This window comes from Lithobates pipiens, unplaced genomic scaffold (assembly GCF_037356315.1).
Source record: "Lithobates pipiens isolate NorthernLeopardFrog02 unplaced genomic scaffold, aLitPip1_a1.2 Scaffold_8, whole genome shotgun sequence".
In the NCBI taxonomy this organism is placed as follows: domain Eukaryota; kingdom Metazoa; phylum Chordata; class Amphibia; order Anura; family Ranidae; genus Lithobates; species Lithobates pipiens.
This window is the reverse complement of record NW_027507903.1, coordinates 611,053,641-611,081,020: the sequence shown is the minus strand read 5'-3', so window position 1 is coordinate 611,081,020 and position 27,380 is coordinate 611,053,641. Positions and strand designations below refer to the sequence as shown.

General features: G+C 57.0%; 1 protein-coding gene across 1 annotated transcript in view; it reads right to left on the bottom strand.

Annotated features, from left to right (window-relative positions):
• The window catches only part of LOC143961373 (uncharacterized), a 321,284-nt gene that overhangs the window by 266,601 nt on the left and 27,303 nt on the right, over nt 1-27,380 (bottom strand). Inside the window, exon 2 of the mRNA XM_077470638.1 lies at nt 22,467-22,856. Coding sequence (XP_077326764.1) covers nt 22,467-22,806 — 340 coding nt within the window. The 5' untranslated portion in view covers nt 22,807-22,856. The remainder of the gene's footprint in view (nt 1-22,466; nt 22,857-27,380) is intronic.

Genomic DNA, 27,380 nt, shown 5'->3' with positions numbered 1-27,380 from the left:
CATGGGTGGGGGCAAAGAGTGAGGGGGAGTGGAGATCACAGGGGTGGGGAGCGGAGAGCGCTTGGGGGGGAACTTGAGAGCACTGGGGGGGCCAACAAGAACAGGGGTAGAGAGCACGATAGGCTGAGAGCACTGGGGGTGGTGAAGAGCACTGGTGGGGGCACAAAGAGCAGGGGTGAGTGGAGAGCAATGGGGGGGAGCTTGAGAGCACCAGTGGGGGCCAGAAAGAACAGAGGTGGAAAGCACGGGGGACTGGAGAGCACTATGGGGGGTGGAGAGCACATGGGTGGGCGCAAAATGCAGGGGGAGAGGAGAGTACAGGGGTGGGGAGTGGAGGGTGCTAAGGGGGAGCCAAAAAGAACAGGGGTGGAGAGCACGGAGGGTAGAGAGCACTGGGGGGGGGCTGGAGAGCACCAGGGGGGCAGATAGAACAGGGGTGCGGAGTAAGGAGGGCTGGAGAGCACTGGGGTGGGGGCTAGAGAGTGATGGGGAGAGCTGAAGAGCACTGGGGGGGGGAAAGAACAGGGGGGGAGCATTGGGGGGAGTAGAGCACTGAGGGGAGAGCACTGGAGGGGAAAGAACAGGGGGAGAGAGGAGAGCACTGGGGGAGAGCACTGGGGGGAGTGGGGGCACGGGGGGGGGAGAGCACTGGGGGGAACAGGGGCGGAGAACACTGGGGGGGAAAGCACTGGGATGGTGGCTAGAGAAGGATGGGGAGAGCTGGAGAGCAGCAAGAACAGGGTAGGAGAAAACTGGGGGGGGGGGCAGGAGAGTGTGGTGGTGGAGGAGAGCACTGTGGGGGGGGGGGCAGGAGAGTGTGGTGGTGGAGGAGAGCACTGGAGGGGGTGGCAGGAGAGTGTGGTGGTGATGGAGACCACTGGGGGGGCAGGAGAGCGTGGCGGTGGAGAAGAGCACTGGGGGGGAGGCAGGAGAGTGTGGTGGTGGAAGAGAGCACAGTGGTGGAAGAGAGCATGGGGGGCAGGAGAGTGCGGTGGTGGAGGAGAGCACTGGGGGGGGGCAGGAGAGTGCGATGGTGGAGGAGAGCACTGGGGGGGCAGGAGAGTGCAGTGGTGGAAGAGAAGAGCACGGGGGGGGGCAGGAGAGTGCGGTGGTGGAGGAGAGCATGGGGGGCAGGAGAGTGCAGTGGTGGAGGAGAGCACTGGGGGGGCAGGAGAGTGCGGTGGTGGAAGAGAAGAGCACTGGGGGGGCAGGAGAGTGCGGTGGTGGAGGAGAGCACTGGGGGGGCAGGAGAGTGCAGTGGTGGAAGAGAGCACTGGGGGGGGGGGGCAGGAGAGTGTGGTGGTGGAGGAGAGCACGGGGGCAGGAGAGTGCGGTGGTGGAGGAGAGCACTGGGGGGGCAGGAGAGTGCAGTGGTGGAAGAGAGCACTGGGGGGGGCAGGAGAGTGTGGTGGTGGAGGAGAGCACGGGGGGCAGGAGAGTGTGGTGGTGGAGGAGAGCACTGGGGGGGGCAGGAGAGTGTGGTGGTGGAGGAGAGCACGGGGGCAGGAGAGTGCGGTGGTGGAGGAGAGCACTGGGGGGGGGGGGGCAGGAGAGTGTGGTGGTGGAGGAGAGCACGGGGGCAGGAGAGTGCAGTGGTGGATGAGAGCACTGGGGGGGTCAGGAGAGTGCGGTGGTGGAGGAGAGCACTGGGGGGGCAGGAGAGTGCGGTGGTGGAAGAGAAGAGCACTGGGGGGGGTCAGGAGAGTGCGGTGGTGGAGGAGAGCACTGGGGGGGCAGGAGAGTGCAGTGGTGGAGGAGAGCACTGGGGGGGCAGGAGAGTGCGGTGGTGGAAGAGAAGAGCACTGGGGGGGCAGGAGAGTGTGGTGGTGGAAGAGAGCACGGGGGGGCAGGAGAGTGTGGTGGTGGAGGAGAGCACGGGGGGCAGGAGAGTGCGGTGGTGGAGGAGAGGAGCACTGGGGGGGGGGCAGGAGAGTGCGGTGGTAGAGGAGAGGAGCACTGGGGGGGGCAGGAGAGTGCGGTGGTGGAGGAGAACACTGGGGGGGTCAGGAGAGTGCGGTGGTGGAAGAGAAGAGCAGGGGGGGGGCAGGAGAGTGCGTGGTGGAGGAGAGCACTGGGGGGGCAGGAGAGTGTGGTGGTAGAGGAGAGCACGGGGGCAGGAGAGTGCAGTGGTGGAGGAGAGGAGCACTGGGGGGGGCAGGAGAGTGCGGTGGTAGAGGAGAGGAGCACTGGGGGGGGCAGGAGAGTGCGGTGCTGGAGGAGAACACTGGGGGGGTCAGGAGAGTGCGGTGGTGGAAGAGAAGAGCAGGGGGGGGCAGGAGAGTGCGTGGTGGAAGAGAGCACGGGGGGGGGCAGGAGAGTGTGGTGGTGGAGGAGAGCACGGGGGGCAGGAGAGTGCGGTGGTGGAGGAGAGGAGCACTGGGGGGGACAGGAGAGTGCGGTGGTGGAGGAGCGCACTGGGGGGGCAGGAGAGTGTGGTGGTGGAGGAGAGGAGCACTGGGGGGGGCAGGAGAGTGCGGTGGTGGAGGAGAGGAGCACTGGGGGGGCAGGAGAGTGCGGTGGTGGAGGAGAGGAGCACTGGGGGGGGCAGGAGAGTGCGGTGGTGGAGGAGCGCACTGGGGGGGCAGGAGAGTGCAGTGGTGGAAGAGAGCACTGGGGGGGGGGGGTCAGGAGAGTGTGGTGGTGGAGGAGAGCACGGGGGTCAGGAGAGTGCGGTGAAGAGAAGAGCGGGGGGGGGCAGGAGAGTGCGGTGGTGGAGGAGAGCACTGCAGCCCCCCTCCCCCCCTTGATCCTCCTATCCAGGCACTGTAGCAGGGATGGGCATCTACTCCTGTGTATCACAGCGCTGGATGGCTGTGTTCGGTGGCCGCTCTGTAACACAGTCCCGCCCCCCCCCAGACCCGCTCATGTGATAGGTGATAGGCGGAGCGTTGATTCTCTCTACTATCACACGAGATGGTCTGAGGGGGGGGCGGGACTGTGTTGCAGAGCGGCCGCCGAACACAGCCATCCAGCCCTATGATACACAGGAGAGAGCGGACTCAGAAAAAAAAATAATGCAGCATGGCGGCGGCGGCAGTGGCAACACCTTGGGGATTCCAGGGGGGGGGCACTTGACCCCCCTTGCCCCCTGCTGTGGACGCCCATGAGACCTGCACCATTTAGGAGATATTCACCCTGCATGCAGCCAGTGACCGAGCATGCACTCTGAAGGTCCGGCATACCTTGCAGGAATTTCAGAGCTTCATGCTGGAACGGAAGGCTCCCGCGAGGGTGATGTCACCACGACTCCGGTCAATCACATAGCCGGAGTGCGCAAACCCAGAAGAAAGACAGGGGGAACATGTCAGCCCTCTCAGCTGTAACATTACAGTGCTAGAGAGGGTTTCCTTCCAAGGTATTGCATAATGTGCTAGTATGCGATGCAGGGTTTGCATGTGCAGGGGTTTCTTCCAAAAAAAGTAAACTGCATTTATACCCTGTTACTCCCATCCACCTTAAACTGAAAGAAAGAACAGAGGTGGAAAGCACGGGGGACTGGAGAGCACTATGGGGGGTGGAGAGCACATGGGTGGGCGCAAAATGCAGGGGGAGAGGAGAGTACAGGGGTGGGGAGTGGAGGGTGCTAAGGGGGAGCCAAAAAGAACAGGGGTGGAGAGCACGGAGGGTAGAGAGCACTGGGGGGGGGCTGGAGAGCACCAGGGGGGCAGATAGAACAGGGGTGCGGAGTAAGGAGGGCTGGAGAGCACTGGGGTGGGGGCTAGAGAGTGATGGGGAGAGCTGAAGAGCACTGGGGGGGGAAAGAACAGGGGGGGAGCATTGGGGGGAGTAGAGCACTGAGGGGAGAGCACTGGAGGGGAAAGAACAGGGGGAGAGAGGAGAGCACTGGGGGAGAGCACTGGGGGGAGTGGGGGCACGGGGGGGGGGAGAGCACTGGGGGGAACAGGGGCGGAGAACACTGGGGGGGAAAGCACTGGGATGGTGGCTAGAGAAGGATGGGGAGAGCTGGAGAGCAGCAAGAACAGGGTAGGAGAAAACTGGGGGGGGGGCAGGAGAGTGTGGTGGTGGAGGAGAGCACTGTGGGGGGGGGGGGCAGGAGAGTGTGGTGGTGGAGGAGAGCACTGGAGGGGGTGGCAGGAGAGTGTGGTGGTGATGGAGACCACTGGGGGGGCAGGAGAGCGTGGCGGTGGAGAAGAGCACTGGGGGGAGGCAGGAGAGTGTGGTGGTGGAAGAGAGCACAGTGGTGGAAGAGAGCATGGGGGGCAGGAGAGTGCGGTGGTGGAGGAGAGCACTGGGGGGGGGCAGGAGAGTGCGATGGTGGAGGAGAGCACTGGGGGGGCAGGAGAGTGCAGTGGTGGAAGAGAAGAGCACGGGGGGGGGCAGGAGAGTGCGGTGGTGGAGGAGAGCATGGGGGGCAGGAGAGTGCAGTGGTGGAGGAGAGCACTGGGGGGGCAGGAGAGTGCGGTGGTGGAAGAGAAGAGCACTGGGGGGGCAGGAGAGTGCGGTGGTGGAGGAGAGCACTGGGGGGGCAGGAGAGTGCAGTGGTGGAAGAGAGCACTAGGGGGGGGGCAGGAGAGTGTGGTGGTGGAGGAGAGCACGGGGGCAGGAGAGTGCGGTGGTGGAGGAGAGCACTGGGGGGGCAGGAGAGTGCAGTGGTGGAAGAGAGCACTGGGGGGGGCAGGAGAGTGTGGTGGTGGAGGAGAGCACGGGGGGCAGGAGAGTGTGGTGGTGGAGGAGAGCACTGGGGGGGGCAGGAGAGTGTGGTGGTGGAGGAGAGCACGGGGGCAGGAGAGTGCGGTGGTGGAGGAGAGCACTGGGGGGGGGGGGGCAGGAGAGTGTGGTGGTGGAGGAGAGCACGGGGGCAGGAGAGTGCAGTGGTGGATGAGAGCACTGGGGGGGTCAGGAGAGTGCGGTGGTGGAGGAGAGCACTGGGGGGGCAGGAGAGTGCGGTGGTGGAAGAGAAGAGCACTGGGGGGGGTCAGGAGAGTGCGGTGGTGGAGGAGAGCACTGGGGGGGGCAGGAGAGTGCAGTGGTGGAGGAGAGCACTGGGGGGGCAGGAGAGTGCGGTGGTGGAAGAGAAGAGCACTGGGGGGGCAGGAGAGTGTGGTGGTGGAAGAGAGCACGGGGGGGCAGGAGAGTGTGGTGGTGGAGGAGAGCACGGGGGGCAGGAGAGTGCGGTGGTGGAGGAGAGGAGCACTGGGGGGGGGGGGGGCAGGAGAGTGCGGTGGTAGAGGAGAGGAGCACTGGGGGGGGCAGGAGAGTGCGGTGGTGGAGGAGAACACTGGGGGGGTCAGGAGAGTGCGGTGGTGGAAGAGAAGAGCAGGGGGGGGGCAGGAGAGTGCGTGGTGGAGGAGAGCACTGGGGGGGCAGGAGAGTGTGGTGGTAGAGGAGAGCACGGGGGCAGGAGAGTGCAGTGGTGGAGGAGAGGAGCACTGGGGGGGGCAGGAGAGTGCGGTGGTAGAGGAGAGGAGCACTGGGGGGGGCAGGAGAGTGCGGTGGTGGAGGAGAACACTGGGGGGGTCAGGAGAGTGCGGTGGTGGAAGAGAAGAGCAGGGGGGGGGCAGGAGAGTGCGTGGTGGAAGAGAGCACGGGGGGGGGGCAGGAGAGTGTGGTGGTGGAGGAGAGCACGGGGGGCAGGAGAGTGCGGTGGTGGAGGAGAGGAGCACTGGGGGGGACAGGAGAGTGCGGTGGTGGAGGAGCGCACTGGGGGGGCAGGAGAGTGTGGTGGTGGAGGAGAGGAGCACTGGGGGGGGCAGGAGAGTGCGGTGGTGGAGGAGAGGAGCACTGGGGGGGCAGGAGAGTGCGGTGGTGGAGGAGAGGAGCACTGGGGGGGCAGGAGAGTGCGGTGGTGGAGGAGCGCACTGGGGGGGCAGGAGAGTGCAGTGGTGGAAGAGAGCACTGGGGGGGGGGGGGGGTCAGGAGAGTGTGGTGGTGGAGGAGAGCACGGGGGTCAGGAGAGTGCGGTGAAGAGAAGAGCGGGGGGGGGCAGGAGAGTGCGGTGGTGGAGGAGAGCACTGCAGCCCCCCTCCCCCCCTTGATCCTCCTATCCAGGCACTGTAGCAGGGATGGGCATCTACTCCTGTGTATCACAGCGCTGGATGGCTGTGTTCGGTGGCCGCTCTGTAACACAGTCCCGCCCCCCCCCAGACCCGCTCATGTGATAGGTGATAGGCGGAGCGTTGATTCTCTCTACTATCACACGAGATGGTCTGAGGGGGGGGCGGGACTGTGTTGCAGAGCGGCCGCCGAACACAGCCATCCAGCCCTATGATACACAGGAGAGAGCGGACTCAGAAAAAAAAATAATGCAGCATGGCGGCGGCGGCAGTGGCAACACCTTGGGGATTCCAGGGGGGGGGCACTTGACCCCCCTTGCCCCCTGCTGTGGACGCCCATGAGACCTGCACCATTTAGGAGATATTCACCCTGCATGCAGCCAGTGACCGAGCATGCACTCTGAAGGTCCGGCATACCTTGCAGGAATTTCAGAGCTTCATGCTGGAACGGAAGGCTCCCGCGAGGGTGATGTCACCACGACTCCGGTCAATCACATAGCCGGAGTGCGCAAACCCAGAAGAAAGACAGGGGGAACATGTCAGCCCTCTCAGCTGTAACATTACAGTGCTAGAGAGGGTTTCCTTCCAAGGTATTGCATAATGTGCTAGTATGCGATGCAGGGTTTGCATGTGCAGGGGTTTCTTCCAAAAAAAGTAAACTGCATTTATACCCTGTTACTCCCATCCACCTTAAACTGAAAGAAAGAACAGAGGTGGAAAGCACGGGGGACTGGAGAGCACTATGGGGGGTGGAGAGCACATGGGTGGGCGCAAAATGCAGGGGGAGAGGAGAGTACAGGGGTGGGGAGTGGAGGGTGCTAAGGGGGAGCCAAAAAGAACAGGGGTGGAGAGCACGGAGGGTAGAGAGCACTGGGGGGGGGCTGGAGAGCACCAGGGGGGCAGATAGAACAGGGGTGCGGAGTAAGGAGGGCTGGAGAGCACTGGGGTGGGGGCTAGAGAGTGATGGGGAGAGCTGAAGAGCACTGGGGGGGGGAAAGAACAGGGGGGGAGCATTGGGGGGAGTAGAGCACTGAGGGGAGAGCACTGGAGGGGAAAGAACAGGGGGAGAGAGGAGAGCACTGGGGGAGAGCACTGGGGGGAGTGGGGGCACGGGGGGGGGGGAGAGCACTGGGGGGAACAGGGGCGGAGAACACTGGGGGGGAAAGCACTGGGATGGTGGCTAGAGAAGGATGGGGAGAGCTGGAGAGCAGCAAGAACAGGGTAGGAGAAAACTGGGGGGGGGGGGAGGAGAGTGTGGTGGTGGAGGAGAGCACTGTGGGGGGGGGGGCAGGAGAGTGTGGTGGTGGAGGAGAGCACTGGAGGGGGTGGCAGGAGAGTGTGGTGGTGATGGAGACCACTGGGGGGGCAGGAGAGCGTGGCGGTGGAGAAGAGCACTGGGGGGGAGGCAGGAGAGTGTGGTGGTGGAAGAGAGCACAGTGGTGGAAGAGAGCATGGGGGGCAGGAGAGTGCGGTGGTGGAGGAGAGCACTGGGGGGGGGCAGGAGAGTGCGATGGTGGAGGAGAGCACTGGGGGGGCAGGAGAGTGCAGTGGTGGAAGAGAAGAGCACGGGGGGGGGCAGGAGAGTGCGGTGGTGGAGGAGAGCATGGGGGGCAGGAGAGTGCAGTGGTGGAGGAGAGCACTGGGGGGGCAGGAGAGTGCGGTGGTGGAAGAGAAGAGCACTGGGGGGGCAGGAGAGTGCGGTGGTGGAGGAGAGCACTGGGGGGGCAGGAGAGTGCAGTGGTGGAAGAGAGCACTAGGGGGGGGGCAGGAGAGTGTGGTGGTGGAGGAGAGCACGGGGGCAGGAGAGTGCGGTGGTGGAGGAGAGCACTGGGGGGGCAGGAGAGTGCAGTGGTGGAAGAGAGCACTGGGGGGGGCAGGAGAGTGTGGTGGTGGAGGAGAGCACGGGGGGCAGGAGAGTGTGGTGGTGGAGGAGAGCACTGGGGGGGCAGGAGAGTGTGGTGGTGGAGGAGAGCACGGGGGCAGGAGAGTGCGGTGGTGGAGGAGAGCACTGGGGGGGGGGGGGGCAGGAGAGTGTGGTGGTGGAGGAGAGCACGGGGGCAGGAGAGTGCAGTGGTGGATGAGAGCACTGGGGGGGTCAGGAGAGTGCGGTGGTGGAGGAGAGCACTGGGGGGGCAGGAGAGTGCGGTGGTGGAAGAGAAGAGCACTGGGGGGGGTCAGGAGAGTGCGGTGGTGGAGGAGAGCACTGGGGGGGGCAGGAGAGTGCAGTGGTGGAGGAGAGCACTGGGGGGGCAGGAGAGTGCGGTGGTGGAAGAGAAGAGCACTGGGGGGGCAGGAGAGTGTGGTGGTGGAAGAGAGCACGGGGGGGCAGGAGAGTGTGGTGGTGGAGGAGAGCACGGGGGGCAGGAGAGTGCGGTGGTGGAGGAGAGGAGCACTGGGGGGGGGGGGGGGCAGGAGAGTGCGGTGGTAGAGGAGAGGAGCACTGGGGGGGCAGGAGAGTGCGGTGGTGGAGGAGAACACTGGGGGGGTCAGGAGAGTGCGGTGGTGGAAGAGAAGAGCAGGGGGGGGGGGCAGGAGAGTGCGTGGTGGAGGAGAGCACTGGGGGGGCAGGAGAGTGTGGTGGTAGAGGAGAGCACGGGGGCAGGAGAGTGCAGTGGTGGAGGAGAGGAGCACTGGGGGGGGGCAGGAGAGTGCGGTGGTAGAGGAGAGGAGCACTGGGGGGGGCAGGAGAGTGCGGTGGTGGAGGAGAACACTGGGGGGGTCAGGAGAGTGCGGTGGTGGAAGAGAAGAGCAGGGGGGGGGCAGGAGAGTGCGTGGTGGAAGAGAGCACGGGGGGGGGGCAGGAGAGTGTGGTGGTGGAGGAGAGCACGGGGGGCAGGAGAGTGCGGTGGTGGAGGAGAGGAGCACTGGGGGGGACAGGAGAGTGCGGTGGTGGAGGAGCGCACTGGGGGGGCAGGAGAGTGTGGTGGTGGAGGAGAGGAGCACTGGGGGGGGCAGGAGAGTGCGGTGGTGGAGGAGAGGAGCACTGGGGGGGCAGGAGAGTGCGGTGGTGGAGGAGAGGAGCACTGGGGGGGGGCAGGAGAGTGCGGTGGTGGAGGAGCGCACTGGGGGGGCAGGAGAGTGCAGTGGTGGAAGAGAGCACTGGGGGGGGGGGGGTCAGGAGAGTGTGGTGGTGGAGGAGAGCACGGGGGTCAGGAGAGTGCGGTGAAGAGAAGAGCGGGGGGGGGCAGGAGAGTGCGGTGGTGGAGGAGAGCACTGCAGCCCCCCTCCCCCCCTTGATCCTCCTATCCAGGCACTGTAGCAGGGATGGGCATCTACTCCTGTGTATCACAGCGCTGGATGGCTGTGTTCGGTGGCCGCTCTGTAACACAGTCCCGCCCCCCCCCAGACCCGCTCATGTGATAGGTGATAGGCGGAGCGTTGATTCTCTCTACTATCACACGAGATGGTCTGAGGGGGGGGCGGGACTGTGTTGCAGAGCGGCCGCCGAACACAGCCATCCAGCCCTATGATACACAGGAGAGAGCGGACTCAGAAAAAAAAATAATGCAGCATGGCGGCGGCGGCAGTGGCAACACCTTGGGGATTCCAGGGGGGGGGCACTTGACCCCCCTTGCCCCCTGCTGTGGACGCCCATGAGACCTGCACCATTTAGGAGATATTCACCCTGCATGCAGCCAGTGACCGAGCATGCACTCTGAAGGTCCGGCATACCTTGCAGGAATTTCAGAGCTTCATGCTGGAACGGAAGGCTCCCGCGAGGGTGATGTCACCACGACTCCGGTCAATCACATAGCCGGAGTGCGCAAACCCAGAAGAAAGACAGGGGGAACATGTCAGCCCTCTCAGCTGTAACATTACAGTGCTAGAGAGGGTTTCCTTCCAAGGTATTGCATAATGTGCTAGTATGCGATGCAGGGTTTGCATGTGCAGGGGTTTCTTCCAAAAAAAGTAAACTGCATTTATACCCTGTTACTCCCATCCACCTTAAACTGAAAGAAAGAACAGAGGTGGAAAGCACGGGGGACTGGAGAGCACTATGGGGGGTGGAGAGCACATGGGTGGGCGCAAAATGCAGGGGGAGAGGAGAGTACAGGGGTGGGGAGTGGAGGGTGCTAAGGGGGAGCCAAAAAGAACAGGGGTGGAGAGCACGGAGGGTAGAGAGCACTGGGGGGGGGCTGGAGAGCACCAGGGGGGCAGATAGAACAGGGGTGCGGAGTAAGGAGGGCTGGAGAGAACTGGGGTGGGGGCTAGAGAGTGATGGGGAGAGCTGAAGAGCACTGGGGGGGGGAAAGAACAGGGGGGGAGCATTGGGGGGAGTAGAGCACTGAGGGGAGAGCACTGGAGGGGAAAGAACAGGGGGAGAGAGGAGAGCACTGGGGGAGAGCACTGGGGGGAGTGGGGGCACGGGGGGGGGGAGAGCACTGGGGGGAACAGGGGCGGAGAACACTGGGGGGGAAAGCACTGGGATGGTGGCTAGAGAAGGATGGGGAGAGCTGGAGAGCAGCAAGAACAGGGTAGGAGAAAACTGGGGGGGGGGGCAGGAGAGTGTGGTGGTGGAGGAGAGCACTGTGGGGGGGGGGGGGGCAGGAGAGTGTGGTGGTGGAGGAGAGCACTGGAGGGGGTGGCAGGAGAGTGTGGTGGTGATGGAGACCACTGGGGGGGCAGGAGAGCGTGGCGGTGGAGAAGAGCACTGTGGGGGAGGCAGGAGAGTGTGGTGGTGGAAGAGAGCACAGTGGTGGAAGAGAGCATGGGGGGCAGGAGAGTGCGGTGGTGGAGGAGAGCACTGGGGGGGGGCAGGAGAGTGCGATGGTGGAGGAGAGCACTGGGGGGGCAGGAGAGTGCAGTGGTGGAAGAGAAGAGCACGGGGGGGGGCAGGAGAGTGCGGTGGTGGAGGAGAGCATGGGGGGCAGGAGAGTGCAGTGGTGGAGGAGAGCACTGGGGGGGCAGGAGAGTGCGGTGGTGGAAGAGAAGAGCACTGGGGGGGCAGGAGAGTGCGGTGGTGGAGGAGAGCACTGGGGGGGCAGGAGAGTGCAGTGGTGGAAGAGAGCACTAGGGGGGGGGCAGGAGAGTGTGGTGGTGGAGGAGAGCACGGGGGCAGGAGAGTGCGGTGGTGGAGGAGAGCACTGGGGGGGCAGGAGAGTGCAGTGGTGGAAGAGAGCACTGGGGGGGGCAGGAGAGTGTGGTGGTGGAGGAGAGCACGGGGGGCAGGAGAGTGTGGTGGTGGAGGAGAGCACTGGGGGGGGCAGGAGAGTGTGGTGGTGGAGGAGAGCACGGGGGCAGGAGAGTGCGGTGGTGGAGGAGAGCACTGGGGGGGGGGGGGGCAGGAGAGTGTGGTGGTGGAGGAGAGCACGGGGGCAGGAGAGTGCAGTGGTGGATGAGAGCACTGGGGGGGTCAGGAGAGTGCGGTGGTGGAGGAGAGCACTGGGGGGGCAGGAGAGTGCGGTGGTGGAAGAGAAGAGCACTGGGGGGGGTCAGGAGAGTGCGGTGGTGGAGGAGAGCACTGGGGGGGGCAGGAGAGTGCAGTGGTGGAGGAGAGCACTGGGGGGGCAGGAGAGTGCGGTGGTGGAAGAGAAGAGCACTGGGGGGGCAGGAGAGTGTGGTGGTGGAAGAGAGCACGGGGGGGCAGGAGAGTGTGGTGGTGGAGGAGAGCACGGGGGGCAGGAGAGTGCGGTGGTGGAGGAGAGGAGCACTGGGGGGGGGGGGGCAGGAGAGTGCGGTGGTAGAGGAGAGGAGCACTGGGGGGGGCAGGAGAGTGCGGTGGTGGAGGAGAACACTGGGGGGGTCAGGAGAGTGCGGTGGTGGAAGAGAAGAGCAGGGGGGGGGGCAGGAGAGTGCGTGGTGGAGGAGAGCACTGGGGGGGCAGGAGAGTGTGGTGGTAGAGGAGAGCACGGGGGCAGGAGAGTGCAGTGGTGGAGGAGAGGAGCACTGGGGGGGGCAGGAGAGTGCGGTGGTAGAGGAGAGGAGCACTGGGGGGGGCAGGAGAGTGCGGTGGTGGAGGAGAACACTGGGGGGGTCAGGAGAGTGCGGTGGTGGAAGAGAAGAGCAGGGGGGGGGGCAGGAGAGTGCGTGGTGGAAGAGAGCACGGGGGGGGGGCAGGAGAGTGTGGTGGTGGAGGAGAGCACGGGGGGCAGGAGAGTGCGGTGGTGGAGGAGAGGAGCACTGGGGGGGACAGGAGAGTGCGGTGGTGGAGGAGCGCACTGGGGGGGCAGGAGAGTGTGGTGGTGGAGGAGAGGAGCACTGGGGGGGGCAGGAGAGTGCGGTGGTGGAGGAGAGGAGCACTGGGGGGGCAGGAGAGTGCGGTGGTGGAGGAGAGGAGCACTGGGGGGGGCAGGAGAGTGCGGTGGTGGAGGAGCGCACTGGGGGGGCAGGAGAGTGCAGTGGTGGAAGAGAGCACTGGGGGGGGGGGGTCAGGAGAGTGTGGTGGTGGAGGAGAGCACGGGGGTCAGGAGAGTGCGGTGAAGAGAAGAGCGGGGGGGGGCAGGAGAGTGCGGTGGTGGAGGAGAGCACTGCAGCCCCCCTCCCCCCCTTGATCCTCCTATCCAGGCACTGTAGCAGGGATGGGCATCTACTCCTGTGTATCACAGCGCTGGATGGCTGTGTTCGGTGGCCGCTCTGTAACACAGTCCCGCCCCCCCCCAGACCCGCTCATGTGATAGGTGATAGGCGGAGCGTTGATTCTCTCTACTATCACACGAGATGGTCTGAGGGGGGGGCGGGACTGTGTTGCAGAGCGGCCGCCGAACACAGCCATCCAGCCCTATGATACACAGGAGAGAGCGGACTCAGAAAAAAAAATAATGCAGCATGGCGGCGGCGGCAGTGGCAACACCTTGGGGATTCCAGGGGGGGGGCACTTGACCCCCCTTGCCCCCTGCTGTGGACGCCCATGAGACCTGCACCATTTAGGAGATATTCACCCTGCATGCAGCCAGTGACCGAGCATGCACTCTGAAGGTCCGGCATACCTTGCAGGAATTTCAGAGCTTCATGCTGGAACGGAAGGCTCCCGCGAGGGTGATGTCACCACGACTCCGGTCAATCACATAGCCGGAGTGCGCAAACCCAGAAGAAAGACAGGGGGAACATGTCAGCCCTCTCAGCTGTAACATTACAGTGCTAGAGAGGGTTTCCTTCCAAGGTATTGCATAATGTGCTAGTATGCGATGCAGGGTTTGCATGTGCAGGGGTTTCTTCCAAAAAAAGTAAACTGCATTTATACCCTGTTACTCCCATCCACCTTAAACTGAAAGAAAGAACAGAGGTGGAAAGCACGGGGGACTGGAGAGCACTATGGGGGGTGGAGAGCACATGGGTGGGCGCAAAATGCAGGGGGAGAGGAGAGTACAGGGGTGGGGAGTGGAGGGTGCTAAGGGGGAGCCAAAAAGAACAGGGGTGGAGAGCACGGAGGGTAGAGAGCACTGGGGGGGGCTGGAGAGCACCAGGGGGGCAGATAGAACAGGGGTGCGGAGTAAGGAGGGCTGGAGAGCACTGGGGTGGGGGCTAGAGAGTGATGGGGAGAGCTGAAGAGCACTGGGGGGGGGAAAGAACAGGGGGGGAGCATTGGGGGGAGTAGAGCACTGAGGGGAGAGCACTGGAGGGGAAAGAACAGGGGGAGAGAGGAGAGCACTGGGGGAGAGCACTGGGGGGAGTGGGGGCACGGGGGGGGGGAGAGCACTGGGGGGAACAGGGGCGGAGAACACTGGGGGGGAAAGCACTGGGATGGTGGCTAGAGAAGGATGGGGAGAGCTGGAGAGCAGCAAGAACAGGGTAGGAGAAAACTGGGGGGGGGGGCAGGAGAGTGTGGTGGTGGAGGAGAGCACTGTGGGGGGGGGGGGGCAGGAGAGTGTGGTGGTGGAGGAGAGCACTGGAGGGGGTGGCAGGAGAGTGTGGTGGTGATGGAGACCACTGGGGGGGCAGGAGAGCGTGGCGGTGGAGAAGAGCACTGTGGGGGAGGCAGGAGAGTGTGGTGGTGGAAGAGAGCACAGTGGTGGAAGAGAGCATGGGGGGCAGGAGAGTGCGGTGGTGGAGGAGAGCACTGGGGGGGGGCAGGAGAGTGCGATGGTGGAGGAGAGCACTGGGGGGGCAGGAGAGTGCAGTGGTGGAAGAGAAGAGCACGGGGGGGGGGCAGGAGAGTGCGGTGGTGGAGGAGAGCATGGGGGGCAGGAGAGTGCAGTGGTGGAGGAGAGCACTGGGGGGGCAGGAGAGTGCGGTGGTGGAAGAGAAGAGCACTGGGGGGGCAGGAGAGTGCGGTGGTGGAGGAGAGCACTGGGGGGGCAGGAGAGTGCAGTGGTGGAAGAGAGCACTAGGGGGGGGGCAGGAGAGTGTGGTGGTGGAGGAGAGCACGGGGGCAGGAGAGTGCGGTGGTGGAGGAGAGCACTGGGGGGGCAGGAGAGTGCAGTGGTGGAAGAGAGCACTGGGGGGGGCAGGAGAGTGTGGTGGTGGAGGAGAGCACGGGGGGCAGGAGAGTGTGGTGGTGGAGGAGAGCACTGGGGGGGGCAGGAGAGTGTGGTGGTGGAGGAGAGCACGGGGGCAGGAGAGTGCGGTGGTGGAGGAGAGCACTGGGGGGGGGGGGGCAGGAGAGTGTGGTGGTGGAGGAGAGCACGGGGGCAGGAGAGTGCAGTGGTGGATGAGAGCACTGGGGGGGTCAGGAGAGTGCGGTGGTGGAGGAGAGCACTGGGGGGGCAGGAGAGTGCGGTGGTGGAAGAGAAGAGCACTGGGGGGGGTCAGGAGAGTGCGGTGGTGGAGGAGAGCACTGGGGGGGGCAGGAGAGTGCAGTGGTGGAGGAGAGCACTGGGGGGGCAGGAGAGTGCGGTGGTGGAAGAGAAGAGCACTGGGGGGGCAGGAGAGTGTGGTGGTGGAAGAGAGCACGGGGGGGCAGGAGAGTGTGGTGGTGGAGGAGAGCACGGGGGGCAGGAGAGTGCGGTGGTGGAGGAGAGGAGCACTGGGGGGGGGGGGGCAGGAGAGTGCGGTGGTAGAGGAGAGGAGCACTGGGGGGGGCAGGAGAGTGCGGTGGTGGAGGAGAACACTGGGGGGGTCAGGAGAGTGCGGTGGTGGAAGAGAAGAGCAGGGGGGGGGGCAGGAGAGTGCGTGGTGGAGGAGAGCACTGGGGGGGCAGGAGAGTGTGGTGGTAGAGGAGAGCACGGGGGCAGGAGAGTGCAGTGGTGGAGGAGAGGAGCACTGGGGGGGGCAGGAGAGTGCGGTGGTAGAGGAGAGGAGCACTGGGGGGGGCAGGAGAGTGCGGTGGTGGAGGAGAACACTGGGGGGGTCAGGAGAGTGCGGTGGTGGAAGAGAAGAGCAGGGGGGGGGCAGGAGAGTGCGTGGTGGAAGAGAGCACGGGGGGGGGGCAGGAGAGTGTGGTGGTGGAGGAGAGCACGGGGGGCAGGAGAGTGCGGTGGTGGAGGAGAGGAGCACTGGGGGGGACAGGAGAGTGCGGTGGTGGAGGAGCGCACTGGGGGGGCAGGAGAGTGTGGTGGTGGAGGAGAGGAGCACTGGGGGGGGCAGGAGAGTGCGGTGGTGGAGGAGAGGAGCACTGGGGGGGCAGGAGAGTGCGGTGGTGGAGGAGAGGAGCACTGGGGGGGGCAGGAGAGTGCGGTGGTGGAGGAGCGCACTGGGGGGGCAGGAGAGTGCAGTGGTGGAAGAGAGCACTGGGGGGGGGGGGGTCAGGAGAGTGTGGTGGTGGAGGAGAGCACGGGGGTCAGGAGAGTGCGGTGAAGAGAAGAGCGGGGGGGGGCAGGAGAGTGCGGTGGTGGAGGAGAGCACTGCAGCCCCCCTCCCCCCCTTGATCCTCCTATCCAGGCACTGTAGCAGGGATGGGCATCTACTCCTGTGTATCACAGCGCTGGATGGCTGTGTTCGGTGGCCGCTCTGTAACACAGTCCCGCCCCCCCCCAGACCCGCTCATGTGATAGGTGATAGGCGGAGCGTTGATTCTCTCTACTATCACACGAGATGGTCTGAGGGGGGGGCGGGACTGTGTTGCAGAGCGGCCGCCGAACACAGCCATCCAGCCCTATGATACACAGGAGAGAGCGGACTCAGAAAAAAAAATAATGCAGCATGGCGGCGGCGGCAGTGGCAACACCTTGGGGATTCCAGGGGGGGGGCACTTGACCCCCCTTGCCCCCTGCTGTGGACGCCCATGAGACCTGCACCATTTAGGAGATATTCACCCTGCATGCAGCCAGTGACCGAGCATGCACTCTGAAGGTCCGGCATACCTTGCAGGAATTTCAGAGCTTCATGCTGGAACGGAAGGCTCCCGCGAGGGTGATGTCACCACGACTCCGGTCAATCACATAGCCGGAGTGCGCAAACCCAGAAGAAAGACAGGGGGAACATGTCAGCCCTCTCAGCTGTAACATTACAGTGCTAGAGAGGGTTTCCTTCCAAGGTATTGCATAATGTGCTAGTATGCGATGCAGGGTTTGCATGTGCAGGGGTTTCTTCCAAAAAAAGTAAACTGCATTTATACCCTGTTACTCCCATCCACCTTAAACTGAACATAGACTGACTGCTGTTCAAATGTCTCTTTGGTAAACTTGCATTAATGTTACTGCTGTTTCACATCCATCTGTAACCTTGTGCACATTATTGTGATGATTATTTTTGTTTAAGTCTTCCCTAAATTATGGGCTCCCTTATCTTTACAATTCTGGCCTTTTGGTCCTCTTGCAGTTTGATTGTGGTGTGAAAAATTTGCTGTGATAGCTGTGTGCCTAATATTACCTCCTGATTAATTGCAAAATTCCATCCACGCCCATCACAGTATAAAACAAGACCTCCTTTATGGGGAAGCACGTGCAGGGGTTTCTTCCAAATAAAGTGGGCTTCTTCAAATAAGTGGCACTTCCACTCTTGTACTTCAGAGATTTGTAAACAGCAAACTACTTTACAAAACATCAGACTGCAGGTAACATCATTTCCAAATCAACTCTCCTTCCTCTCTGAAACATGCAATCTTTATCTCTCCTTTTTACAGTTGCAGCCTCTCTTCTCAAACTCTCTTTTCTTCACCCCCCCCCCCCCTTCCTCACCCCACATTCTCTACATATCACCCTCACTTCTCCCCTCACCCTATTACTGCACTCATCACCTCTTTCTAACTCTAATCCCACATGCTAACAAAACCCCCGGGAGGCTGAAGAATGCCCCCTCATAAAAATCACATTCTCATATTACCTCCCTTACTCTTCTGCTTCTCCTAACCCCTGGAGATATATCCCCAAATCCTGGGCCTCCCTTATTTAACTGTCCCCAACACACCCAACACCATCACCCCACATCCTCTGTCAGTAGTCGCAATCTACGCAATTTAGTTTCCATTCCTCTTCTTCCCAAAATCTGCCTCCCCGTCTCCTGTACCCTCTGGAACGCCCGCTCTGTCTACAACAAACTCACCACCGTTCATGACCTCTTTGTCACTAACTCCTTTAATCTACTTGCTATCACTAAAACCTGGCTCTATGAATCCGACTCTCCTTCTCCTGCTTCCCTCTCTCACAGTGGCCTTCTATGGACCCACTCCCCTAGATCTAATGTACACAAAGGATATGGAGTGGGATTCCTCCTATCCCCACAGAGCACCTTCCAGGTTCTTCACTATCCTCCCCCTCTGTCCCTCTCATCATTTGAAGTTCGCTGTATACGCCTATTCTCTCCAACTCCCTTAAGAATTGCTGTGATCTGCCGCCCCTCTGAACCGTTATTAACTTTCCGCTATGAGTTTTTACATTATCTCTTCTGAACTTCCCACAATCCTTCCCGGTGACTTTGACATCCCTGTTAATACAAACACTCCTGCTACTTCTATACTTTTTAGTCTAACCTCCTCATTTGACCTGAAGCAATGGGTACAGGCTTCTACTCACTTTGATGGCAACACCCTTGACCTTGTATTCTCCCACCTATGCAACATCTCCAACAATCCTTTACCTCTCTCTGATCTCCACCTTAGATTTTCTCCCTCCCTGTCTTCCACCACTTATCCCTCCAACCGCCAAACCATCATCTGTAGAAACCTTTGCAACTTCAGCCCTTCTCTCCTCTATGACAAAATCTCACCCCTGTCCTACCCCAACCTAGCCACTTCTGACTACAATAAATCCCTGTCCTCCACCCTGGATGAGCTCCCCCCCCATTACACATTGAATCAGGCCTTGATCCATACAACTCTGGCAAAAAGATGACACCAGAAATCTCAAAAAACATAGCCATGCTCTAGAGCTTCTGTGGCATAAGACTTATGCCGCGTACACACAATTGGACTTTCCGCCAACAAAACCGGGGATTTTTGTTCAAAGGATGTTTGCTCAAACGTGTCCTTCATATACACGGTCACACAAATGTTGGCCAACCATTTCGAACGTGAGAACACGGTGACGTACAACACTTACGACGAGCAGAGAAAAAGGAAGTTCATTAGCCAGTGCGGCTCCTTCTGCTTGATTCCGAGCATGCGTGAACTTTTTGCGACGGACTTGTGTACAGACGTTCGGACTTTCGGACAATAAAGTTTTGTTGGTGGAAAATTTGAGAACCTGCTCTCAAAAATGTGTTGGTCGGAAAGTCCGTCAGCAAATGTTCGATGAAGCATACACATGGTCGGACTTTCCGAGAACAAGCTCACAACCAACATTTCCCGTCGGAAAATCCGACCGTGTGTACGCAGCATAAGTCTCTCAATGACTTTAACCAATACAAATCTAATTTAAATGATTGCCTCCACACAGCCATCAGACCTATTTTACCACTCTCATTAACACCTTTTCATTCAGTCCCTGTTAACTCTTCTCTTCGTACTCCACTGCCTCTCCTCACTAACTCACTCACTGCCCCGGAGATTGCTAATCACTTCAAAATAATATTGATACAATTTGTGATGAAATCTCGGCTCTGCAGGTATCCCCCCCTGTTAACACCCCATGTCATCAGGTACAATTGACACTCCCCTTATTCAAACCTGCTACTATAGACAAAGTTGCTGAACTCCTTCCTAATACCCACCTAACCACCTGTCCCCTGGACTCTATTCCCTCTCAAATACTACTGCCCCCTTCTGACTCTATCCTACACTCTCCAACCCACATCTTCAATCACTTGTCATTGGGAATCCTATAAAAAAATATTTTGCTCACAAAATACTAACAACTTACAAAGCCATGCACAACTCGCCCCCCCGCTACGTTACTAACCTCGTCTCAAAATACCAACCTAATCGTCCTCTTTGTTCCTCCCAAGGCTTCCTGCTCTCTAGCGCCCTTGTTACCTCCTCCCATACTCGCCTCCAGGTCTTCTCCCAAACCTCTCCCATCCTATGGAACTCCCCACCACTATGTATCTGATTATGTCCTACTCTATTTACTTTTAGACGATCCCTGAAAACCCATCTGTTCAGAGAAATATATCCTGCCTTCACCTAACAACTGTACTTTCATTTTCTCCATCAACTCCTCCCCCACAGTTATTATCTTTTGCATCATTTGACCCTCTCTCCTATATTTTAAGCTCTAACGAGCAGGATCCTCCTGTATTATTATTATTATTATTATTATACAGGTTTTATATAGCGCCAACAGTTTGCTCAGCGCTTTACAACATGAGGGCAGACATTACAGTTACAATATAATTTGGTACAAGAGGAATCAGAGGGCCCTGCTCGTTAGAGCTTACAATCTAAAAAATTGAATTGTATTGTAACTGTACTGTGCCCTCTTGTTGTAAATCACTGCGCAAAATTTGGGTGCTATATAAGTCCTGTATTATAATAATTATAATAATAATAATAATAATATCTTAAGGTATATTGAAAAGAAAAAAGTCAGTCATGTACTAATGCATAGAAGATACCTGGACATTCAGCACACAGCAGTAGAAGAGTGAATTCTTCAGCTCAGTGATAGCACAACAAGGGCAGCAGGGGGCAGCAACACACAAGAAGAAACAGTGAAATATTCAGCTCATTGAAAGCTGACCTGTCAGGCTGCCACTCTGTTTAAAAATGGTGCCTGGGTTATAGGCTTTGCCCACCGGCTGCCCCTTCCAGACTAGCCCAGAAGCACGATTGCAGGCTACTGAAACACATTGCAACCAGCCCACCCAGAAATTACGTCATTGTATTTTCCCCACATCCCTGACCGGTGGATTGTCTATCATGATGATCACTGACTTGCTTAAAAAAAAAAAAGAGTTCCTTGTGCACAATGACCGTTCCTGGTGGTCCCACAAGCTGAATGACAGCTTCCCTCTAGTGGTCTCCGGGGGTTGTTACATTTCATTTCTTGTTAAAATCATAGTGTATTTACTATATTTCCATAGCACCTTAGCTCCATCTAGTGGCCATTACTCAATCCTTTCGGCCCCACGTCCAATCACTGTGAAAAATCTTGCCACCTCAACCACCACAACATCTCCAAAATACGTCCCTTTCTAACCAATGACACCACAACGCTCCTAATTCACTCTCTGGTCATGTCCTCCATAGACTACTGCAGCTCCCTCCTCATTGGCTTATCTTTACATAGGCTATCCCCCCTTCACTCCGTTATGAATGCTGCTGCCAGACTCATCTACCTTACCAACCGCTTAGTGTCTGCTACTACTGTGTCACTCCCTCTATTGGCTCCCACTCACCCAAGGAATTAAAGTGGTTGCAAACCCTTGATTGTCACTTTTACCTATAAGTAAGCCTAGAATAAGGCTTACCTATAGGTAGTGGAAATATCTCCTAAACATTCGTTGTTTAGGAGATATTTACCTTGTAATGCCTCCAGACCTCCGTGCCACTTCTTCACTCACAAGTGCTGTGACTCATGGCACCCACGTGCTTGCGTGGGAGTGACGTCATGTGGCTCTGGCCAGTCACAGAGCCGAAAATGGTGGCCCTCGAAGAAAGAATGGTGAAGATTGATGCGGCCACCAGTGGGGATAGTGTGGGATTCGTTTGCAGGTAAGTGCCACATAATGGGATAGTATGCAATGCATACTAGCCCATTATGCTTTTACTTTGCAGGGGAAAGCAGGGGGAAAAGAGGTTTACTTCATCTTTAAGTTCAAAATACTAAGCACAACTTACAAAGATATCCACAACTCGGCCCCCAGCTACATCACTGGCCATCTCAAAATATTAACCAAATTGTTCTCTTTGTTCCTTCCAAGACCTCCTGCTCTCTATCTCCCCTTATCACCTCCTCCCATACTTGCTTCCAGGACATTTCCCAAGCCTCTCCCATTCTATGGAACTTTCTACCCCAACCTGTCAGATTATCTTCTACTCTATATGCTTTAAGACAATCCCTGAAAACCCATCTGTTCAGAGAAGCCTATCCTGCCTTCACTTAACAATTGTACTTTAATTTTCTCCATCAGCTTCTTCCCCACACCTATTACCTTTTGTATCACTTGACCTTCCCTCTAAGCCCTTGTACACACGGTCGGAAATTCCGACAACCAAATCCGTCGGATTTTATCTGACGGATTTTGTCCGAAACTGTTGCATACACACGGTCGGAACAAAGTTGTTGGAAAATCCGACGTGATGACGTTATTTCGTTACGACGGGACTACGTTCACGCTAGTAGCCAATAGCTGTGGTGTAGGAATTTGATCTGAGCATGCGTGGCACTTTGTCCGATCGGAATTGTCTACACACGATCGGAGTATGTCCAATCGGAGCATTTTGTCGGAAAATTTTACCAACAAGTTGGAAAACTTGGTCTGTCGGATACTCCGACGGAAACAGTCCGATGGAGACCACACACAGTCGGAATATCCGACAAAACGGTCCGATCGGACACATTCCGTCAGAATCTCCAACCGTGTGTACAAGGGCTTAGATTGTAAGCTCTAACGAGCAGGACCCTCTGATTCCTCCTGTATTAAATTGCTATTAAATGAAAACTATGGCCAACGTTCTTTGGTCTTACTTCTCTTGTGGGTTATGGGAGTACACGTACTTTTGTCCTGCAACCCATAGTCAACTGATGATGAGCTTTTGCTCATCAGCAGCTGATGTGTTTGAGCTGATCCAGGCTTGTGAAGCATATCAATCTCAATATTGTTGGGATGCACCTCACTGCTAGATTGACAGCTGGTTCCGCCTTTCAGTGTGCAGCTGAGAGCTGGAGCCAGCCACACGCCCATCCTCCCTTATCCCAGCCCGGAGCCAATGCAGCACAAGGACTTGCAGTTCTCAATGAATCAAAACTGCAGTGACATCACTACACTTGTAGTCAATTGATACCTCCACAACTGAAGGTTTGTACCTCAGTACAGGCCCAAGCTGGAGGAACAGCCTGCGGGAGGCAGAGCATTGCACTAATGATCCATTGATCACAGTTGCAAAACTTTTCAGGCTCAAATGTGAAACATTATTAACAGTACATTTTGGCTTTTTGCAATATGAGTGTATTTATTCTTCTTTTTAAAAAGGTACAATTCTCCTTTAAAAATGTTTGCACATTTAATGAGAATGGAAAAAAAAAAAGTAATTTATACCTGTGGAGGTCTGAGTTTTTACATTTAGATATAATTGTGTCCCGCTCCCGTATTTCAGCACTGAGTTGGTCTTGCTGGTTCCAATACAACATTTCAGCATCACAAAGCAGTAATAGGTGGTGATATCGGTATCTTGGGTTCCATTTATTTGGAGATCAGCCAATCCACTCAGCTGAGTTCTTCTACTGTAACTGGGATGAACCATCAGATCAGAGGGGTGATAGGCGTAGGGTCCTGTTGGGTTGCCCACTCTCCAGAAAACTCCACTCCACAGAAGGTTTCGGTCTGGTGGGACGGTGTATGAGCAGCTGATGGTGACAGATTCTCCTTCATTAGCCATTATATTTTCAGGCTGAGCGACTGTGAACTCAGGAGCATTCTGAGTATGATCTGAGAAGAGAAAGTGTTCTACATTGAAAGAAAATATATAGTGAGCAAACGTAGATTTTTTCTTCCTTTCAATACATTTTTATTGAAAATATGATTAAACATAACAATGAAAATTTACTGCACAGAAATATTTGAACATACAGTATATGGCATGGATGATATATATATAGAAGGATAGTCGCAGAGACCTTGTGGATTGCCTCAAGATCATCAAGAAAAGAGTCTTAAGGTACTACTACAACTCTCAATCGCATGTAAATAGTGAGAATTCTAATATAGATTAAATGTAACAGTAAACTTGGTCAACTGGTTTTAGATGAGCATCATTGAGCCTGACTTGTGTGTGATGAGTTCCAAATAGGAGAGACCTCTGTAAAATTGGTCCTTGCTTTTAAGGTCAAAAGCGGAGTCTAAAATGCACTACTAGAAAGTGCACCAGAGAATTTTATATCAAAAGAAAGGACAGAAAGAATTAAGAAAAGAAGAAAGAATTCAGGAGAGCCAACCTTCTGGGAGCCCTCTCCTTCTTTACATGGTGCAGATTTTATCTGGGAATTCCTATATATGTCGCCCAAGGTTTCCAGGCCAGCTCTAACCTAGCGACGGTATCTTTCAGAGAGCTAACCATTTTCTCTTGGGCCATTATCCAGGAAATTTTCCTTTTAGCTGCAGAAAAGAAAACCTTTGGTTGTTTCCATGCTTTTGCTATGGATAATTTTGACCCCAAAAATATGAAAAAAATTAAATCTCGGGTAGCTCTATAGGTGTCTGGTACGTGGGCATTGAGCAATGCCACAAGGGGTCTTTAGGGATTTGGCAGCTTGTTAGCAAATGTAGATTTTATACTCTACATGCTTCAGTGGAGCTTCCAAGACATTGGTGAAACCATATAAAACTGGCAAACCTACTATAGTGTTATGTACAATTTTTTTAGTAAACTAAAGGCTATGCAATACCTTTTTTCCATACAGAGGGTGGGATGGTTGGAAGGTCTGCTAGGTTTCTTTGTCTGTCTATGTCCCTGAGAGGATTGCCTTCAATCTAATATGGCAATATAAGATGGTACAGAAACAGATGGAAAATCTCCAACAGGGACCTAGACAATGCGAACCCACACTCTACAAAATGCTTTTATTCAAGTATTTGTTCCTGTTGGGGACACCAATCACCAGAATAAGAACTGAGAGGTTCTATCCCCTGACTTGAATTCTACATAAAAATAATTATAATACATATTCATTGAGCTCATATTTTGTAGTATTATTGCAGTTAGGGTTAGATCGGGGTCCTCAAACTTTTTAAACAGGGGGCCAGTTCACGGTCCCTCAGAGCCGGTTCACACAAGGGCGACACGACTTCAGGACGACTTTGTGAGGTAACTTGGAGACGACTTGAACACGACTGACACGACCTGGTGTGACTTACAACACGACTTTAAGTCGCCCAAGGCCAGGCGACTTTTGCCGTGGCCAATCAGAGAATGAGCTCTGAGGGGGGAACTCCACGCCAAATTTCTGAAAAAAATTTGACGTGGGTTCCCCCTCCGAGAGCATACCAGGCCCTTAGGTCTGGTATTGATTCTAAGGGGAACCCCCTACGCCGAAAAAACAGTGGGGGTCCCCCCCAGATCCATACCAGACCCCTATCCGAGCACGCTACCCGGCCGGCCAGGAAAGGGGTGGGGACAAGCGAGCGCCCCCCCCCCTCCTTAGCCATACCAGGCCACGTGCCCTCAAAATGGGCGTGTGGCCCCCCCACCCCAAAGCACCTTGTCCCCATGTTGATGAGGACAAGGGCCTCTTCCCGACAACCCTGGCCATTGGTTGTTGGGGTCTGCGGGCAGGGGGCTTATCAAAATCCGGGAGCCCCCTTTAATAAGGGGGCCCCTGGATACCGGCCCCCCCACCCTATGTGAATGAGCATGGGGTACAATGTACCCCTACCCATTCACCTGTGAAAAAAGTAAAAAAAACACAACACAGGGTTAAAATAGTTTATTGCACAGCTCCGGGAGACTTCCGTCTTCAGGGATCTTCTCGCCGGACTCCTCCGCTATCTTCTGCTAGCTCTTTTACTAGCGGAGGAGCCGGCTTTCTTCTTCGCCGCCGCCCTCTTCTTCCGACTTCGGGGGTCTTGTCCCCCTCTTCGGTTCTTCTTGCCGGGCCACTGCTTCTTCTTCCAGCTCTTTTACTAGCGGTCGCCGCCATCGCGGTCGCCGCCGCTGCCGCCTTCCGTTCTTCTTCTTCTTCTGGAGATGTTGACTCGACGCTCTCTCCAGCCTCAATGACAGGGACGTGGTTCGCGGCGACTTATATAGGGATAAGGGGCGGGGTCACCGGTTGATGTCACATGGTGACCCCGCCCCCTTACGATGTCACAGTCCCAGCATCCTCCAGCATCCAGACCTAAGGGCCTGGTATGCTCTCGGAGGGGGAACCCACTCCAAATTTTTTTCATAAATTTGGCGTGGAGTTCCCCCTTCAGAGCTAATAATTCTGTCAGAGTCGCCTCCGTATAGACGGAGATCCGACTTGGAGGCGACCTCCATTGAAATCAATGGGTACAAGTCGCCTACAAGTCGGATTGAAGTAGTACAGGAACCTCTTCTGAAGTCAGAGCGACTTCAGTAGCATGCATTAAGACGGCTCTCATTCAGTTACATTGATTTTTAAATGTTGTCCGACCTGAGGCGACTAGGGGTGACCTGAAGTCGGATCTGAGTCGCCCCTGTGTGAACCGGCTCTCAGACTGTTGGGGGGGGGGGCGCACTATACATGTGCATTCATTTTTTTGTCCAAATGCATTTTTGTCCGAATTTCGGGTATTTTCGTTATCGTTTTGACAAACGATAACGAAAGCACAGAATCTAAAAAACAAAAGATCCAACATAAATGCTTTATTTTTGTTTTGACACAGTTCGATATAGAATAGGAGATTCTACGTGACTCTGACAATAATATTCAGTGTCTATTGAACTATCATAACAGTCCATTTGCACAGGGGCAACACGACTTCCAGCGTGACTTTGGGAGGCAACTTGGACACGACTTGAGTGTGAATCACAGCGCGACTTGGGGCGACTTACAACATAACTAATTGAAAAAATAAATAAATGGCATGGGTTCCCCTCCAAGAGCCTACCAGGCCCTTCAGGTCTGGCATGGATATTAAGGGGAACCCCCGCTCTAAAAAAAAAAAAACTGGCATGGAGGTCCCCCTCAAAATCCATACCAGGCCCTTATCCGAGCACGCAACCTGGCTGACCGCTGGAAAAAAGGGGAGGCGAGAGAGTGCCCCCTCCTGAACCATACCAGGCCACATGCCCTCAACATTGGAAGGGTGCTTTGGGGCCCCCCAAAGCACCTTGATAAAAGTGTTAAAAATGACAGTCTTTAATAAAGGAATTGTCAAAGACTGTCTCTTTTCAAAGTCTTTTCATCATCTTTCTTCTGGTCTTCTTCCTCCTTCCTTTCTTCATCGTTCGGTTTCTTCCTCCGTCGTCTTCTTCCTTCGATCCACTTCTTCTTGCTCCGGTGTTCTCATCCGGCATCTTCCTCCGCGGCGTCTCTTCCACTTGCGCTCCGCGCAATGGGAGGCTCCTCCTGTGTGATGCTTCTCTTCTTCTGACAGTTCTTATTTAACGGAGGGTGGTGCCACCCGGTGACTCCACCCCCTCTGATGCATGGAACCATGCATCAGAGGGGGCAGAGTCACCGGGTGGCACTGCCCTCCTTTATATAAGAACTGTCAGAAGAGAAGCGTCACACAGCGGGAGCTATTGCGCGGTGTGGCCCGAGAATGAAGAAGAGATGCTGTGGAGGAAGATGCGTGACAGGAACACCAGAGCAAGAAGAAGCGGATTGGAGGAAGAAGAGGATCAAAGGAAGAAGAAGATGGAGGAAGAAACCGAATGCAAACCGATGAAGAAAGGAAGAAGGAAGAAGACCAGAAGAAAGAAGATGAAAGAAGAAAACTGTCTCTTGTCATTTTAAACACTTTTGTCACTTTTTTGGTGAAATGGTAGGAGTACCTTTACCATTTCACACGGGGGGGCGGGATCTGGGGGCCCCCTTGTTAAAGGGGGCTTCATGATTCCGATAAGCCCCCCGCCTGCAGACCCCCACAACCACCGGCCAGGGTTGTGGGGATGAGGCCCTTGTCCTCATCCACATGGGGACAAGGTGCTTTGGGGGGGGCCCCAAAGCATCCTCCCAATGTTGAGGGCATGTGGCCTTTTATGGTTCAGGAGGGGGCGGCGCTCTCTTGTCCCCCCTCTTTTCCTGCGGCCTGCCAGGTTGCATGCTTGGATAAGGGTCTGGAATGAATTTTGAGGGGACCCCCACGCCATTTTGTTTTTTTTTGGCGCGGGGTTCCCCTTAATGTCCATACCAGACCCGAAGGGCCTAGTATGGAATTTCAGGGACCCCCACGCATTTTTTTTCTTAATTATTATTTTTCTTAATGCTAATGCTAACATGACCTGTGTGCAATGCAAATAGCCTTAAAAAAAACCCCATAGAAGAC